Source organism: Geotrypetes seraphini, chromosome 2 (genome assembly GCF_902459505.1).
Source record: "Geotrypetes seraphini chromosome 2, aGeoSer1.1, whole genome shotgun sequence".
Lineage (NCBI taxonomy): Eukaryota > Metazoa > Chordata > Amphibia > Gymnophiona > Dermophiidae > Geotrypetes > Geotrypetes seraphini.
The window spans coordinates 153,446,530-153,464,124 of NC_047085.1; the positions used below are offsets into that span (position 1 = coordinate 153,446,530).

The 17,595-nt window shown below is 41.2% G+C and overlaps 1 protein-coding gene across 3 annotated transcripts in view; it reads right to left on the reverse strand.

The window, feature by feature from the left end:
- The window catches only part of LOC117355460 (acetyl-coenzyme A synthetase, cytoplasmic-like), a 156,046-nt gene that overhangs the window by 64,370 nt on the left and 74,081 nt on the right, over positions 1-17,595 (reverse strand). For all 3 annotated transcript variants that reach the window (XM_033934055.1, XM_033934054.1, XM_033934053.1), the window contains 2 exons: positions 7,758-7,890; positions 636-692 (listed from right to left, as the gene is read on the reverse strand). In XM_033934055.1, the coding sequence (XP_033789946.1) occupies positions 636-692; positions 7,758-7,890 (190 nt within the window). The remainder of the gene's footprint in view (positions 1-635; positions 693-7,757; positions 7,891-17,595) is intronic.

A 17,595-nucleotide genomic window follows, 5' to 3' on the forward strand; every position in this document is an offset into this window, starting at 1 on the left:
GGCCCCATCCCATGTGGGTTCCATTACCAACTGCTGGAACAGTTCTCCTTGTGATAATCCAGGATCTCCCTACTTCTAGAAAACCCCACAATAGGGATATCCTAATCAACATCTGGCATCTTAAAATCACCTATTAGTAATATTTTTCCTTTTATAGCTATATTCTGAATGATTACTATTAAATCTCTGTCCACTTTTTCTGTCTGTGAAGGAGGCATGTATATCACACCAATGTAAATACATTTTCCATTCCCTCTTTCCCAGATTAACCCACAGTGCCTCTTCCATACATTGCAGATCCTACAATTGTGTGGTTTTACTCACAGCAACAGCTCCGGAATCAATGGTCAAGTGACTTACTCAAGATGATAGAGATTTGGATGGTTTGCAGAAACTGAACCTTTCAAATCTATGGGCTCTTTACTCAGGTTGTCAAGAAGAGTGACAATTAGTAACTATGCTGAAGGCAGTTCATTTTTCAATGATTATAGCTCCACAATTCCACAGACCCCAAAAAAAGAGGATGAATATTTGCTGTCTCCTTCACACGGAGTTTGTGTTTTTTAGTCAGAAATGGCACTGCATCACTATTCTACCACTATCTCAGGCCCCAAATTATAACTTGGATTACTCACCGCTGATCCAGGTTTTAAAGGAGTAGCAGCTGGTAGAGGAGTCAGCACATGACCTCCCTTAAAATAAAAATAACAATTCTTTAGAGAGTAATTTGATGACGGGTTACCCAGCTTGTACAGCAGGAGTGAGTATATGTTACTAGTTTTGAAAGGGACAGTAGGCGCATGCACAAATTTGCCCACTAATATTACATTCTTAATTCATAATAAAGAAGTGCAAATCCCGTCCCCATTAACAGCTCCAATTTGGTCACACCAATATATGAGTATAAGGGTTTATGTACATAAGGTTATGCCTATACAATTTATAAAAGACACTTTGGAGCAAATTCTATAAACGGCACTGTTAGGCAGCAGTAAGTGCCCTACTGCCGCCTAATTTAATTGTTTTAATTGGTTCATTCGGCACAGTAATTGACTGCGCCAATCAAAAACCAATTAAAACATTTTTAAAAAATAAAATGGCACTTTTGTACCGACTATAGAGGTGCCTAAAGGCGCCTACGGCTACTATAGGTGTGGTTAACGCTGGAAGTGGCCTTAGGTGTCCTCAGACACCTCTTTAGATGTGATTCTCATGGAAGGTACACACCAGAAATGTAGGCCTTTAAAACCCAGTAGGCCAAGGGAACTTGGCCTAAATGACAGTGTGCCTAAGTATTCAATGCCTACGAATGCTTAGGCATCACTAGGTGTGATTCTATAAACAGCGCCTAGAGGTTGATTGACAACCATACCGAACGGCACCCAGGACTTATGATGCCGTTTATAGAACTAGAGCCAGACTGCACATGTAATTTATAAAATACTAGCATTTACACATGTATAATGTGTCCTTACACACTATTTTATAACTTATGTGCACAAGTTGTTTAATATTTAAGTGCAAGGGTGTGGCCATGGGCAGGTTTCCCAGATATGTGCATAACGTATATAATACTATAAGCTATGCGCTAAAATGCCATATTTCAGTACCGACAGTTACGCCTGCCATAGTCATGGCAGAATTATTCTCGCCTACGTTTGGTGGGCCAATGTTGACTTATGCTGGGTGTTCAGAAGCAGTTACAGAATTAACACTTAATGCGTGGAATCGGTGTGCCCATATTATGACACCCAGTTATAGAATTGCCCCCTTTGTGTTTTGCACTAGTATAATGTCTTGCTTCATCAGGCCCATTTTCTTTCTGGTACAAAAAGTCATCTCTCCGGACTTCCGGCGGAAACATGGAGCTGTGAACAGCTCGCTGCGGCAGCTCCAATACACCCGCTCTCGGTTTGCCTCTTGCCTGCATCTAATCTCCCCGTTCTTCTTCCCTGCGTCGGGCGGGAGTGCTCCGCGCTGATTATTGGAGCGGGCGGGGCGCGTGATGGCCTCTAAGCTCTCCCGAACGGCACAGGAGCGGTCGAAACAGCCGGATCTTAAAATGGCGGACCACGTGGCGCCCTCGTCTCCGGAGGCCCCGAGCTCTGGCTGGGTGGCTGAAGTCACGGCGGAAGTACAGGCGGCTATTGAGAGCTCCTTGGGCGATAAGTTGCAGCGTATCTTGGATAAACTTGATACGCTGGACCAGCGTTTCGCAACGCTCACCTCGGAGGTGAAGGAGACGCAGCAGCGCGTCAGTGCCACGGAGGACTCGATTCAGCGAATCTCCCACGAGCATGTGGGGCATACTTCTACCATTGCGACGTTGCAGGCGAAGCTTGACGATCTAGAAAACCGCTCGCGCCGCAACAACCTGCGCTTTATTGGCCTGCCCGAATCGTTGAAGGAGACAGAGCTCGGGGATTTCTTGGAGCGCTGGCTGCCGGAGTCCCTCTCCATTCCGCGGACTCCGGGTCCTTTGAGAGTCGAGAGAGCTCATCGTTTGGGGTCTCGTCGGGAGTCTACAGATCGCCCAAGAGCAGTTATTTGCCGCCTTCTTAATTACCGCCATAAAGTGGAGATCCTGAGAGCATTGCGGCAAGGGAAGAAGTTGTTGTACGAAAACCGAGCCATCCTCTGCTTCCAGGACTACTCCGCCGAGGTTTCTCAGGCTCGTCGACGGTTCTCGCCCCTTTGTACCCGGCTCATCCAACGCCACATCACTTTCTCCTTGCAGTACCCGGCCTGTTTGCGAGTGGTGCATCAGGGCAGGGCCCATCATTCTGACACCTTGGAGGCGGCGCAACGTTTCATCACGGAGCAGTTCCCGGAGGGCCCTGTATGAATGGTGGCAGTGAACGATGGGGCGTGATCATCGGAAGATCCTGACTGCCCTCATCCCCTTGGACTAGGTTGCAGGGGCCTTCTGTGGTCCTTTAGCCTGGAGCATGCGGCACCTCCCCAGTGGGGGTCCACTTGTCTCTTGTTATTTTTGCATGTTGAGTGTGATTTTTTTTGGGACTGTTTTATGGTAGGGGATGGGGGGTTGGGGATATGTTGATTGCCTGTGGTTTGATGTATGCAGGTGGGAGCTAGAGGGGGGAGGGGGGCTCCTGGGACTTCCTCTTTCTCCTTTAGTATTGCCTTCCTTTGTTGCGCTCTAGGGGCGCTTTTCCTGTTTTTTTGTTTCCTCCTTTATCTTTCATTTCAGCACAGATTGGTTTTGGCTTGGGTCTTAGCTTATTGGTGGGGTGTTCTGTAAGGAATCCCGGGGCGGGTGTACGCTGTTTCCTGGAAATGACGCCAGTTTGGAGGTGTCCTGGGTTTGGGGTAGGGGAAGTAGGGTGGGGGGGGTTTGTTTGTTGCTGACAGGGGAAATGGGAGGTTTCTTGGGGATGGGGTGGGGGGTAGGGCTGGGTATTCAGGGAGTTTCTTCGTTGGGATGGAAAGATGGGGATATCAGTGGGTGGGGGGTAGAACGTTCGCTTTGTACAGGAGGCGGGAGTTTTTTGGGGGGCTGTTTGGGAGGCCCCGGTCTGAGCTGGAGGGGTGGTGGCTGGGACGCCCTTCTGGCACCCTACGGGAAGTATCTATTGGTAGTCTTTTTCTTCTGAATACCCTGTTCTGGAATATACTTTAACCTCATGGAATGTAGGGGGTATCCATTCCCCCATAAAACGGCAAAAAATTTTACGTTTGAATCGTTCTAAATCTTCTATTGCTTTTTTGCAGGAGACCCGGTTGTCCTCAGTAGAACATGCTAAGCTCTGTACCTGGTGGGTGGGGGCTCACTTGGAGGCGCCCGCGGTCGGGGGGAAGGGTGGGGTTATCATTTTGATTCAGAAGGGCCTTTCTTTTACTTCTCACCGTGTGATCCATGATCCTAATGGTCGCTATATCATCGCTTCGGTTACGCTTCATAATAAGCCGCTTTTATTGTGTAATGTTTATGCCCCTAACAATCCGCCGGCTCGATTTTTTTAGAGGTCTTCGCAACCAACTTTTGCAATTTGGTGACGTTCCTCTGATTCTTGAGGGGGATTTCAATGAAGTCCCTGACCCGCGTATGGACCGTTCTTCTTCCACAGGCAGGGAAGCTGCTAAGCTTTGTACAGGGGCCCGCATTTTGGAATCTGCATTGGGGTTGTTGGATGTTTGGAGGGTGCTGCATCCTCTGGAGCAGGACTATTCCCATTTATCTCGGGCCCATGGGACACTATCCCGTATCGATCTGGTGCTTATCTCGCGTGTATTGCTGCCCCAGGTGCAGGGGGTTGAATTGGGCCCCATTGAAATATCTGACCACGCTTGGGTGGGATTTCACTGGTCGTGGGGTGACTCCCGGAGTGGTCCGGGGGGGTGGCGGTTTCCCTGTTTTCTTTACCGGGATGCTCGCTTTCAGGAGTTTCTGCTTCGGAGGTGGGCGGATTTTAAACAGGACAACCAGCAGCATAGAGACGATCCCATTCTTTATTGGGAGACGGCAAAGGCGGTATTGAGGGGTGAGGTTATAGCCTATGTGGCACGGCAGACAAAAATGCGGCATCGGGCTGTTCTGGCGTTGGAACGACGAGCTGCTGGGTTATGCCGTCAGTATGGTCGGCGGCCCTCCCTCTCGCTTCGGACTCAGCTTTTGGAAGTACAACAGGAATTAAATGAGTTCTTACACCAGAGTGCTATGCGATCGCGGGCATATTACCAGTTTCAACTATTTCGTTTCGCTAATAAGAGTAGTCGGCTGTTGGCACACATGGTGCGGGTGCATCGTGGTCAGGCAGCCATTACTGCGCTCCGTGACCCTCGTGGGATACTGCGTCATCGCTCGGTGGAGATTTGCAACCTGTTGCGTTCCTTTTTCGAGAATTTATACACAGCCCCGGAGGCGGATGATTTGGCTGGGAGGGTATACCTGGATAGTGTGGACTTACCTTGTTTGTCTCTTAACGATTCTGAGGCTTTGGACCGCCCTTTTGCTGCCAAGGAGGTGGAATGGGCTATCCGGGTCAGCCCTTTGGGAAAGGCTCCAGGCCCGGATGGGTTTCGGAGTGAGTTCTATAAGCTCCTGGTGGAGGACATTGCTCCTGTATTGGCGGACGTCTATAATTTGAGTGTAGCCAAGGGCTTTCTCCCCCGTTACTTGAATTTGGCTCAAATTGTTGTCTTGTTGAAGCCTGGTAAGGACCCCCATTATCCTGATTCCTATCGGCCCATCTCTTTCCTGAACTATGAGGCTAAGCTTATGGCAAAAATTCTTGCGACTCGCCTGGCTCGGGTGTTACCGTCGGTGATTTCTGAATCTCAAGTGGGCTTTGTTCGTGATCATCCGGTGGCCAAGAACATTAGACGTATTTTGCTGGCTTTGGAGCGGGCGACGGTGGAGAATATCCCCTTCTTGCTTGTTAGCTTCGACGCAGAGAAGGCCTTTGACTGGGTGCGGTGGGGTTACCTTTTCGCGGTGTTGCGGAAGTATGGCTTGGGTCCTTTTTTTCTGAATGCGGTCTGAGCACTGTACATGGATCCAGAGGCGCGGGTTCTTGTTAATGGGGAACTTTCAGCTTCTTTTGGTATTCGTCGTGGTACTAGACAGGGGTGCCCCTTGTCTCCGCTGCTGTTTGTGCTTTCCCTTGATCCCCTACTTCGGGAGGTTCAGTCTAATGCGGAGATACGGGGTTTGCTCCTAGGGGCTTCTCATTTTAAATTGGCGGCCTTCGCGGATGATCTTTTGGTATTCTTGACGGACCCCCCGCGGTCGCTGTCCACCCTGCTGGACAGTATATGTGAGTATGGCGATTTTTCGGGCTTTATCCTAAATCTGGCGAAGTCGGAGGCCCTGACTTCTTCGTCTCTTCTTCGCCAGCATTGGCAGGGTAGTTTTCCGCTGCGCTGGGCGGACTTTTCCTTTCGTTACCTGGGGATTCGGCTTACCATGGATCCCGCTCAACTGTATCGCCTTAATGTTGATAAGCTCCTTTCAGATACTAAGCTGTTACTGGTTAAATGGCAGGATCTCCTGCTTTCATTGTCTGGTAGGATTCACCTGTTCCGCATGATTATCTTTCCCAGGTGGCTTTATGTTCTCCAGACTCTTCCTCTATCTCTTTTGCAGAGGGATGTCCGGGCCTTGTACTCTATGTTATCTCGGTTCTGCTGGGGGGGACGGAAGCCTAAGTTACGCTGGCCTTTGCTCCTTGGCCCGCTTTCGGAGGAGGGTCTTGGGGTGCCGGACATCCGGCTGTATAATCAAGCTTGTTTGTTACGTCATTTGGGGGATTGGGTGTTGGGCACCTCTTTTTATACGGATCTTTCCTTGGAGCGGGACTATTTCTATCCTATTCATCTGCTTTACCTTCTTCATGCCCCTTTGTCACGGTTGCCAGGGGCTTGTAGGCGTAGTGTTCTCTTTCGTTCCTTGAGGGGGACGTGGCACCAGATTCTTCGGCTCTGGAGTCAGGATCCTTTGGTCAGTGTCTTTTTACCTCTGGTTAGGAACTTGGCTTGTCCTCCGGGGGTGGGCCCGTCTGTTTTTGGTGGCTGGAGGGCCCGGGGGTAGAGCTTTTACAGCATGTTCTGCAGCTTGATGGGACCCTTCGGGCGAGTGAGGCTTTGCTTGCCCGGGGGGTTCCGAGAGCCGGTTTCTTCTTTGCTTATTGTCAGCTAACTCATTATGTTGGCTCCCTCCCGAGGGGGTCCTTGGGTGCTGTGTTTGGGTCCGACTTCCGTTCCTTTTTAGTGGCAGATCCAGATACCAGGGTCTCGATTTCTTATTTTCATCGACAGCTTTGGACGCTGAGCCCACCCAGAGTTTTCTCCAGGGTTTTGGAGGCTTGGCAGCGGGATCTGGGGCGGGATCTGGGGGAGGGCTTTTTGTTGCGGGTGTTGAAACGTACCACTAGTCTGGTCTCTAGTGCAGATTTGAGGGAATGTCATTTTCGTACAGTTTTGCGGGCCTATGGCTCCCAGAGTCAGGCATATTATATGGGTTGTGTGGACACCCAGCAAGTGGGAGATGCTCTGCTGGGGTCAATTCTTATTATCATGGTATTTGGGGTTGTCCAGCAAGCCAGGTTTTCTAGTCTGCGCTTGCCTCCTTTTTACAGGGCCTTCTTCGGGTGTCTGTGCCTGTTTCTGTGTTTCCTATGCTTTTTGCACATTTCCCATTGCTTTCAGGTTACTCTTCTTCGGAGAAATTGTTCCTCAGTAAGTGTTTTATATTGGGGAAGAAATGTATCCTGTGTTGTTGGCTTGCTCCTGAGCCGCCTACTTTTTGTTTTTGGAGAAACAGGCTGCATGAACTCATGGGTTGGGAGGCCCGGCTGGCGTGTTCTTCTCGCCGCCGCAGTAAAGCCTTTGTGGACACCTGGACTCCTTATTTGGACAACTTGTCCCCATTGAGTCGTAGCCATGTTCTGAATCTTTACAATGGTACTCTGCTTTACCTGTTTGATGTTTGTATGCTGCCTCTGCACATTGGTTCTCTTTGTTGGGAGGGGGGGTGATTTGGGATTTGGGGAGGGGTTTCTGGGGTAGGATGGGTGTGTTGTTTGTAACCGTGGAGGACATCAGAGCAAAGTCCTCCGGAGTTCGTCATTATTGTAAAACATGGTTTTCAGCTGGAGCTCTTTTTGTAATATTCTTTGTTTAATAAAAAAGGATTTCACGTAAAAGTCATCTCTCTTTTTCTTCCTCCAGTCTTTCATATGTTCAGCACAACAATGCTCAAAACCAGATGTTTCTTAAGATGGCGCAATTATACTCACGGTCTCAGTCTGCCAAAATGTGTCGACAATCGGGCACCTCTTCTGCCCAATGACGTTGTAATACCACAACCATGCTTCTGGATTTATAGGCTCCCCGACTGTGCCCAAGACTTTCAGTGAATGAAGGTCATACCTTGGAGGGAAAAAATACAGGAATGCCAATTTTCTCTAGCACCATGCAGACTTAAAAGTAAATACGGCACAGAAGCTGTGAAGACTGGAAAAATGAACAGTACCTTCATTATTGCTATTACATTCATTTTTACTTTTTTGCATATTCTTTTTTTCTTAGTATTTATATACCACTTATAGTTTTTCTGTCCTTGAAGCACTGCCAAGCGTGTGGAGGGTTGACAACTTCTTCCCCACCAGTCTGGAGTGTGCATCAAAAGAGAATTATTTTATTTACCTTAAGTCCTTAAACCCCACCCCCCTCCTTTTACTTAGCCACGGTGGAGATTTCTCCATGGCCCAGAGCGCTAAGTGCTCTAACGCTGCTCTGATAGTCAAAGGAATTATATTAGCATTGGGGCAGCATCTGAGCATTTAGCACTCCGGGCCATACCATGGCTTAGTAAAAGGTGAGTTTTAAACTTAAAAATGTATTTACAACTCTCCTAGAAGATTTCCTACCAAAGCACTGCAGGTAAAGATTAAAAATTACTTCAAAATTAAAAACTGTAGCACTAAATGTAGCCACCATCAGACATAGTCAATAGCTCAACCTAGGGCAGGATTAAGGCCAACTGATGTCCTAAGCACAGCCCAACAATGGTGCCCTTCGATCCTTCTGTTGCTTAATTGACAAGGCATTAAGATTCAACCAGGTCCTTTTACAAAGGCTAAATGTCAAGCTGCCTATTCTATTCCTAAGGGTGGCTCGGTATTTAACGTGCACTGCTTGGCAGCACACCTTTATAAAAGCCCACCAATGAGTACTGAAAAATATCAATAGTTTTAGAAACAAAATATGATGATGATTAAAAAATACTGAAATTTATTCATGTCTGTTAATAATATTAGCCGAGGTTAACTGCTCTATTCTTTAAACATTTGTATTTGTTCCCCTTTTTCCTGGAAGGGACTATTTACTTACTTTGTTCTCCCAGTTGTGGACTATATATTAAGTTTGTGAAGTTTGTGTTTCAATGATATTGATGATATATTTTTTTTCTAATTTTCTTCTCAAAGTTAATTCTTTGTTTGTAATTAAATGATAATAAATAAAATAAAAAAAAAAAAAAAAAAAAAATACTGAAATTTATGCTGGATAATGGGTGTGGCAGACAGCAGTGAAAGAGTTAAAGGCATGATAGCTAGGGGAAAAATCTGAGGTGTTCCCCTTACGGTTAATCCAAGACTGTCTCAACCAGAAAAGTCTGTTAAGTTCCATACCCCGGCAGACTAGATCCTCCACAGGGCTGCTAGTACAAACCTATACCCCAGCAACCTAGCTGTGGGTCCACCTCTAGCACATAGCATGCCAGCTCTGAAAAGAGCTCTGTATCAGCTGGTGACAGTTTCCCATCTAGGGAATCACCTCCCAACTTAGCAAAATGCACAGCTATGACTAAAGGAAGTGCAGCTCATAGATTCTAGCTCCCTTGTTTGAGCAATACAGGTAGGTTGATTCATTTTGCCCAACTAGTTCTCCTCTCCTTCAGACTCATGGCAAATGGATTTCCACCTCCCCTATTTTTATTCAGCTCTTTTTGGTTTATATCCTCCCACTCATCTGAACCCACAAGCTTTATTTCCACCCAAGAATCACTTTTAAATGAGCCATAACAGCCCTCAAAAAATGTCAGATTCCACTCTTCAGTTCATAATTTGTATAGGGAGTTACCCTCTTCTGTTGCATAACCTAAATGGGCTGAATGCAGTCCCCCTGTGTCTCCAACAGGTGGCAGTTGCAAGTTTCAAGTTTCAAGTTTATTTGAATTTGATATTTCGCTTATCAAAAACTAAGCGAATTACATATTAAAAAAGTTATAGCATAAAACAAAGAGACAAGTTATTTTACATAAAAAAATCAAGGGGCTGTGACAAAACTGACAATACAGACGTACTAATATACACATAGGAGAGAACATTAGGAAGTAAAAGTTACGTTTTGCAGTTTCCCAAAGGGAAGAAAAGGGATATGTAAAAGGTAGGGTCGAACATTAGGTTAGGGTAAGATTTGAGAGGAGATATAGGCAGTTTAGTTCTTCACGGAAAGTGTCATTCTAAAGGTTAAATGAGGCTTTAAAGAGAAATGTTTTTAAATTAGTTTTAAATGAGTTAAGATCTTTTATTTCTCTAATGTATAGCGGGAGATTGTTCCATGTAAGAGGAGCCATGACTGAAAAAATGTCATGGCGTCTTGTTCCTATTATTTTCAGTGAGGGGACCATTAATAGCCCTTGTGTGTTAGACCGAAGCGAACGATTTGAAATGTGAGGAATCAAGAGTCGATCTATAAACTGTGGTTCATTAGTAGATATTGTTTTATGTACTAATAATGCTATTTTGTATGTTATATGTTGATTGATAGGTAACCAATGAGATTTTATCAAATAGGGGGTTACATGATCATATTTCTTCCCTTGGTGAATTATTTTGATTGCAATATTTTGTATTATTTGTAAGCGTCTTTGATCTTTGTGAGTGATATTCATAAGAAGTGAATTACAGTAATCTAGTTTGGATATTATGAGGGAATGTATTAAGATGTTTAGGGATTTTGGTTCCAGATATTTTGACATTGAGCGAATTAAACGTAGACGAAAGAAACAACTTTTAACTATATTATTAATGTGCTCTTGGTAGGAGAATTTGTCGTCAATTGTTACTCCTAGTATCTTGAGTGATGTGACGAGTTCAATTATTGTGTTATCGATTGAAAAAGGAATAGAGAGCTTTAAGCCCTGTTTAAATGGAAAGAATAGAGCTTTAGTTTTGGATATATTTAGCGCAAGCTTGTTCTGTGTTAGCCAATTTTTAATTTTTTCCAATTTTTGATTAATTTGAGTTATTTCGTTAGAATTATCCGGGTTGACAGAGTGAATCAGTTGGATATCGTCAGCATAGGCATACGTCGTAAAACCTATGGATTGACTAAGACTGAGTAAAGGAGATAAAAAGATATTAAATAGTAATGGAGACAAGATTGAGCCCTGAGGAATTCCGTAATTGTGTGAGAATGGTATAGAGGAAGAATTATTAAAGCGTACTGTCGAGTTGCGGTCGGATAGAAAGGAAGAGAACCAGAGTAACGATGAATCGCTAATGCCTATTGATTGCAGCCTGTCTAAAAGGAGGGAATGATCTATGGTATCGAATGCAGCCGAGAGGTCAACTGTTCCCATTCAGTTTCAGTACAAAATAGATAAATACTGGTTTAAAATCAAAGTCCCCTTTGTTTACTCTTTTTGGACACAGTTACAAGTGCATATTTTGTCTATGTGGAAATGCACTTATGCTTTACAATCCACGATATTATTTTCTTTCCTTCGCCCACAGTGACTTACTCCAAAGGGATTTCAAGGTTTTTTGGAGCACGCAGTCCTTATGGGAAAAAAAAGAGTATTTTGCAGTGTCTTATCAAATGTTTAGGAGATCTATGAAGTCTCACTTATTTGATAAATTTATTTAAGTAATTCTTAGTTATACGATGAATATATTCCTGTATGTATTTCATCTGCGTCTGGCAGATTCTCTTGATGTAAACTGCTCTGAACTGTTAAGGTATTGCAGGTTATAAATAAAATGTTATTATTATTATTAAAACTGATCCTCCTACTATCTCACATTGGCATACTTTGATGATTCACCTGGCTTCTATGGAGTGTTTATCATGCAAAAATTTAGATACAGCACTGAGGAAGACTTTCTGTTCAATTTGGGAGCCCTTTTGGATGACCATGACTCCCTCAGCAAGAAGTCATTTGCTCAACCCATAAATCGTTGTTTGAGGAGGCGTGGCCTGGCATGGAGGCCCGGAGGCATGGCCTGGATGGGTGATTCTGTCAGTTCTTACTAACAGGCATTATTGGTTTTATTTATCAGTAATTCAGCATTATTTTCCGCCTGAAAACGAGTGGTTTTGCTTCAGTATGGCGTCTGGCAGGCAATCACGGCTTGACACAGCTTTTCTGGCAGCAGGCAATACGAAGAGAGCGAAACCTGATCTGCCCACCCTTTCAAAGGTTCCTCTGCCTAAAGATCCATTGGAGATCATTGACTGGGTGGCTGAATTACATGGTATTAAAGAGTTACTACGAGGTAATTCAGAAATGTTAATTGAAGTTAAAACAGAGGTGGCAAATCTGACTAAACAGGAAATGGCTAATCTCAGGGTGGATATGCTGGAATGTCAGGTGGAAAAAACTGAAGTGGGACTGAGTCAGTGTCAGACGGATCACAAAGCCATATAGGCCCTGACTAGGGAGTTGGAGGATTGTAATAACAGGGCACAAAGAAATAACATAAAAATTTGGGGCCTGCCTGAGGGAGCGGAGGGGACTGATCTGATTACATTTTTGGAGGGATTTCTTCCAAAAATACTGCCTCTCAACGTTAAACATCCTATAGAGACTGACCGAGTCCATAAGATTCCATCAAAAAGATCCAACTGTCAAACAGGCCTACTATCGTTAATTTTTTGAATGTTACGGTTTCAGCAAGTGATGGAGATCTTGCGGCTAGCAAAAGGAAACAGAAATTTAAGGTGCCAGGAGTCTAAATTAATGTTTGTTCTGGATTTTGCAAAGGCAACGGCTAATTTAAGAAAACAGTTTCTTTCACTATGGCCACAGCTTAGACAACTTGGGGCTCAAAATGGCTTGTTTTATCCCACTGTCATGAGGGTCACATATTCTAATAAAATGACCCACTTTGATGATCCTGTGAAGTTGCAGGATTATATTAACCAAATTGCAGAGCCGATGTCCTAGGATGTGTTTATTGTTTGATCTTTTCCAGTTCTCATTTGCTCTTTTATCTATCTGGTTTGACATGTTTTATTTTTGCCAGTTTGTGTTTGATTTATGACAGCAGTGCAATATGCAGATCACTATTGGATTATCGTCACAGAAAAATCCTTGTGTCTCCTTGGATTTCTGTTTGCAGTTAATCGGACTGGGCTAACTTGTTCAGCCAAGATGTGAGTCTTCGACGGATTACAGTAAATAGTGGGACTGTCTTTGTGAATGGTATTTGATTTCACTTTTGACCTGAAGAAATTTGCGTCTGTAATGTGAAGTGTGCACAGAGTGTGGGGATAAGAAGATATCAGAAGTCATTAAGTTTTGCATGGAGAACTGTAACGGTGACTACTTATTTAAAGGTCTGCTGCAGAACGCTTTAAAAATTCTTTTTTGGTCTTATGCCAATGACAACTAATACAAGCAGGAGGCCATTACCTTTCCTAATTGGATATATTAGTTTAAATTAAAATGCTTCATCTTTTTGTTTAACTTTGAGATGACACCAACAGTCCTTTCTTCTTCTGGAAAGTTCTTGTTTCAAACACAGCCTTGGTTTTTGGTAGATCTTCTTTAATTTAATCATATAATGTTTTAGCTTTCACAATTCACTTAATGGATTATTTAAAAATAAAAAAGATTATGGGTTATTTAAAAATAAAAAAAGATTCTATATTGTATTTATTTTAATGTTCTTGTGCTAGTTTTTATGTAAAAATGAATTTGGATAATATAGTTCGTCATTTAATAGACAGTCATGTTCAAATGTATATTTATTGTTTTTTAAGGAAATGAAATGGGGTATTAAAAGGTGGGAAGATTAGGTACAAAAGTTTTGTGTTTTATGGTATTTTATATCTCTTAGGGGTATTCATTCCTCTTCTAATTGCTCTTATGCATATTTGGTGCTATAATAGAATGACTAAGATGCTTTGATTAGAGTTCCTTGAATAAGGGGAAGGGTTTTTTTAATTCATTGGATTATTTTAATTGAGGGTTTGGCAATAATTATTTGAAGGATATGTTATTTTGAATTGGAATTTAGTAATTAATATTGTTTTCAAGTTTTAGCTCTATTTATGATTGTTTATTTATTTCCTTTGTAGCAATCTATATTTTCATATATTGCTGAATTATCTTCATATATTTATACATTTATCTTTATATATTTTTTATCTTCTTTTTAAATTTTAGATATCAGTTAGAATATTAACTCTTTTTTATTTTTGTACTATTGGCTATGTTATTGTCTTTATGATTGGCATTATAATGAATTTTTACCATTGCTTAATATATCAGTTTATTTATTGGGAGGTTTTTAAATGCCTAGGAGTTTACAGTAACCATTCTTTATATGCACACCCAGACTTTCATATGATTTATGGGGATGGAAGTGGAAGAGGTATTGGGGTGTTGTTTAAAGGGTAAGGATATGTAATATTAATATTAGTTTGGGTAAAAGGAATTTTGGGTTTTGTCTGTGGCACTTTTATTCAAATGTACAAATATGGTTTTAAATTATATTCCCTTAATGTTAATGGGCTTAATCATCCCATCAAGAGGAAAAAGGTATTCAATTTTTTAAAACAACAGCAGGTGGATATTTATTTTATACAAGAGACGCACTTATCTTCATTTGAGGCCGCTAAATTGGAAGGGGGGTGGGTAAAACACTGTTTTTTGTACCTACAGTGGGAAAAAAGGCTGGAGTGGCTATCCTAGTTAATAGTTCTTCTCTATCAGCTTATTGCATCCCTTAGTTCTATTAGTATTATATGGGATCCTCAGCGCCACCACTCAGAGCTCAAATAGATTTCATAGCTCTAAGCTTTATGTGTCAGCTCCTCATTGGTTCCCTATTATTTCTTTCATACACTTAGTATATGCTTTTGTGATGTTTTATATTACTTTATTTTATAAATACGTTTTTATTAATAATACGTTTTTATTAATACGTTTTTATTAATACGTTTTTATTAATACGTTTTTATTAATACGTTTTTATTAATACGTTTTTATTAATAATAAATTATTTAATATTAAATAATTTATTATTAATAAAAACGTATTTATAAAATAAAGTAATATAAAACATCACAAAAGCATATACTAAGTGTATGAAAGAAATAATAGGGAACCAATGAGGAGCTGACACATAAAGCTTAGAGCTATGAAATCTATTTGAGCTCTGAGTGGTGGCGCTGAGGATCCCATATAATACTAATAGAACTAAGGGATGCAATAAGCTGATAGAGAATTATACTATCAGGTGTTAAGTGTTGATGTATCACAGCTCCCTGTAAGTGATTAAATTGTGCATTTGAAGATTTATCCTAGTTAATAGGACATGTTCTACTGTATTTGGTAATTTTAAAGCTGATCCAATGGGTAGATGGCTTCATGTTGATATGACTTCAGGTAATGATGCCCTAATGCTTCGTAATAGCTATGCTCCTAATTCAAATCAGGCTGAGTTCTTTAAAAAAAAACTCCAGCAATTAGTTCTGTTACTGGCTACGTCTAATTTAATTGTAGCCGGAGACTTTAATGCTGTCATGGATCCATTATTGGATAAACAACCTAGTAAACAATTAAAATCATTAGGTTTAGAAAATTTTGTGCATTCATGTGGACTGAATGATATATGGCGGATTCTTCATTTTAATGCTTGCAAATTTTCTTTTTGCTCACACATTCATAAATCATTTTCAAGAATTGATTATATTTTTGTTTCAGATCATTTAATTCAACAGGTTACAAAAACCAGCATAGACCCGATTTTTTTGATGGATCATCCTGGAATTTGGATAGAATTTCAGTTTTCTGAAGATGATTCTAATAGACCTGTTTGGAGATTTAATAATACATTGCTTGCTGATTCAAACTTTCTCGAGGAAATTAAAATGAAAATAAATGAATATTTTCAATTCAACACTTCAGAGGAAATCTCTTTGGAAACCATTTGGAATGCTTTCAAAGCTACAATGAGAGGGCAAATAATTTCATATTCGGCGCATATTAGGAAACAGTTAAAATTGGAATTTTTAAATTTGGAACAAACTATTTTTACTTTAGAGTCACAATTGGCCTTGAAATGGGAACAAAATACTTTGCAGGCCCTTTTGAAAGCTAAATATAAATATAATGAGATTTCCTCACAATTGGCTAGGAAATATTTGTTTTCTCAGCAAGCTCTGTATTATGGAAAATCTAATAGATCAGGAAGATTATTACCTAATTATCTCAATGCTAAAAAAAAAAGTTAAAATTGTGGCTATTACGGATGAAAAGGGTAAAGTTCATACCCAAACTGGAAATGTTTTAAAACAATTTTTTGATTATTACAAAGCTTTATATTCTTCTGAGCTTTATTCCAATAAAGAAATTGAAGGAATAGAATTTTTAAAATTAATTCATGGGCCAAAAATCTCCGAGCATATAAAAGGAAATCATGAAGCACCTATATCACTTAAGGAACTCCAGACAGCAATGAAGTCCCTCAGAGTTGGATCCACTACGGGTAGTGATGGATTCACAGTGCAGTTTTTAAAATCATTTCAAATTATATTATTACCTCATCTTCTAAATTTATATCAATCACAACTGATTAAGGGTTGTATTTCAGATACTATGGCGGAATCTTTAACCATTGTTTTGCTGAAGCCAAATAAAGATCTCCTGTTGGTTTCAAGTTTCAAGTTTATTTATGGCTTGATATACTGACCAACTCATGTATCTGGACGGTTTACAATATTAAAAATTAGAAAAATCTAATAAAATTTAAGATTTAATTAAAATAAAATAAGAGGAGGGTAAAACTAAAACTATGATAAATTAAGACTTATTAGAATCGAAAGGTACTGGGGGATAGGAAAGTATTAATTACAATATATAAATAAAAATAAAAAGGAAGGTTAGAGGGACAGGGAATAACGAGAGGAAGACAGGGATGGCGCTTCTTAAAAACTTTTTTTTCCCACTTATTGATAGGCATCTTTAAAGAGAAATGTTTTAAGATTCATTATAAATTTATTTAGGGACTTTTTGTTGCGGAGATAAAGTGGCATTGAATTCCAGAGTGAGGGTGCGACTACAGAAAAAATTGAATTTCTGGTGTAGTATAGGTCCTTGATTGAGGGTACTATCAATAAGTTTTGATTCATAGATCTAAGGCTACAGGCCTATTTCTTTAATTAATGTAGATGGTAAACTCCTGGCTAAGCTATTGGCAGTGCGATTAGCTAAGGCTCTCCCGTATATAATAGGTATGCACCAAATGGGTTTCGTTGCTCAAAGACATTCTTCAAATAATACCAGTTTGGCTTTACATATGTTAAATTTAGCAAAAATAATAGACGATCCGGCCTTCTCTGTTTCTTTGATCGTGTAGAATGGACTTTAATGTATTAAGCAATGGATTGGTTTGGTATAGGATCCGGATTTATTTAAATGATTCAAACCTTGTATAGTTCCCCTTCTGCCAGATTATATATTAATAATGTATTTTCTGAGAATTTTTGTCTGGAGAGGGGAGTTAGACAAGAATGTCTCCTATCTCCTGTGCTTTTTGATATTGTTTTGGAACCCTGTTGTTGGCCATTCATCAGGCAAAGGAGATACAGGGAGTTCCATATGCAGGTCGAGATTATAAGGTTTCGGCCTATGCAGATGATATTTTGCTTCATTTGAAGAATCCTGAATCTACTATCCCGCATTTACTGGATTTGATTGACCGGTTTGGCAAATTTTCTGGTTACAAAATAAATTAGAGCAAATCAGAGGTTCTTCCATTAAATGTGCATTGTGCAAAAGGCTTATTTGATCCATTCCCATTCCTCTGGAAGGAAGAGGGAATAAAGTATTTGGGTATT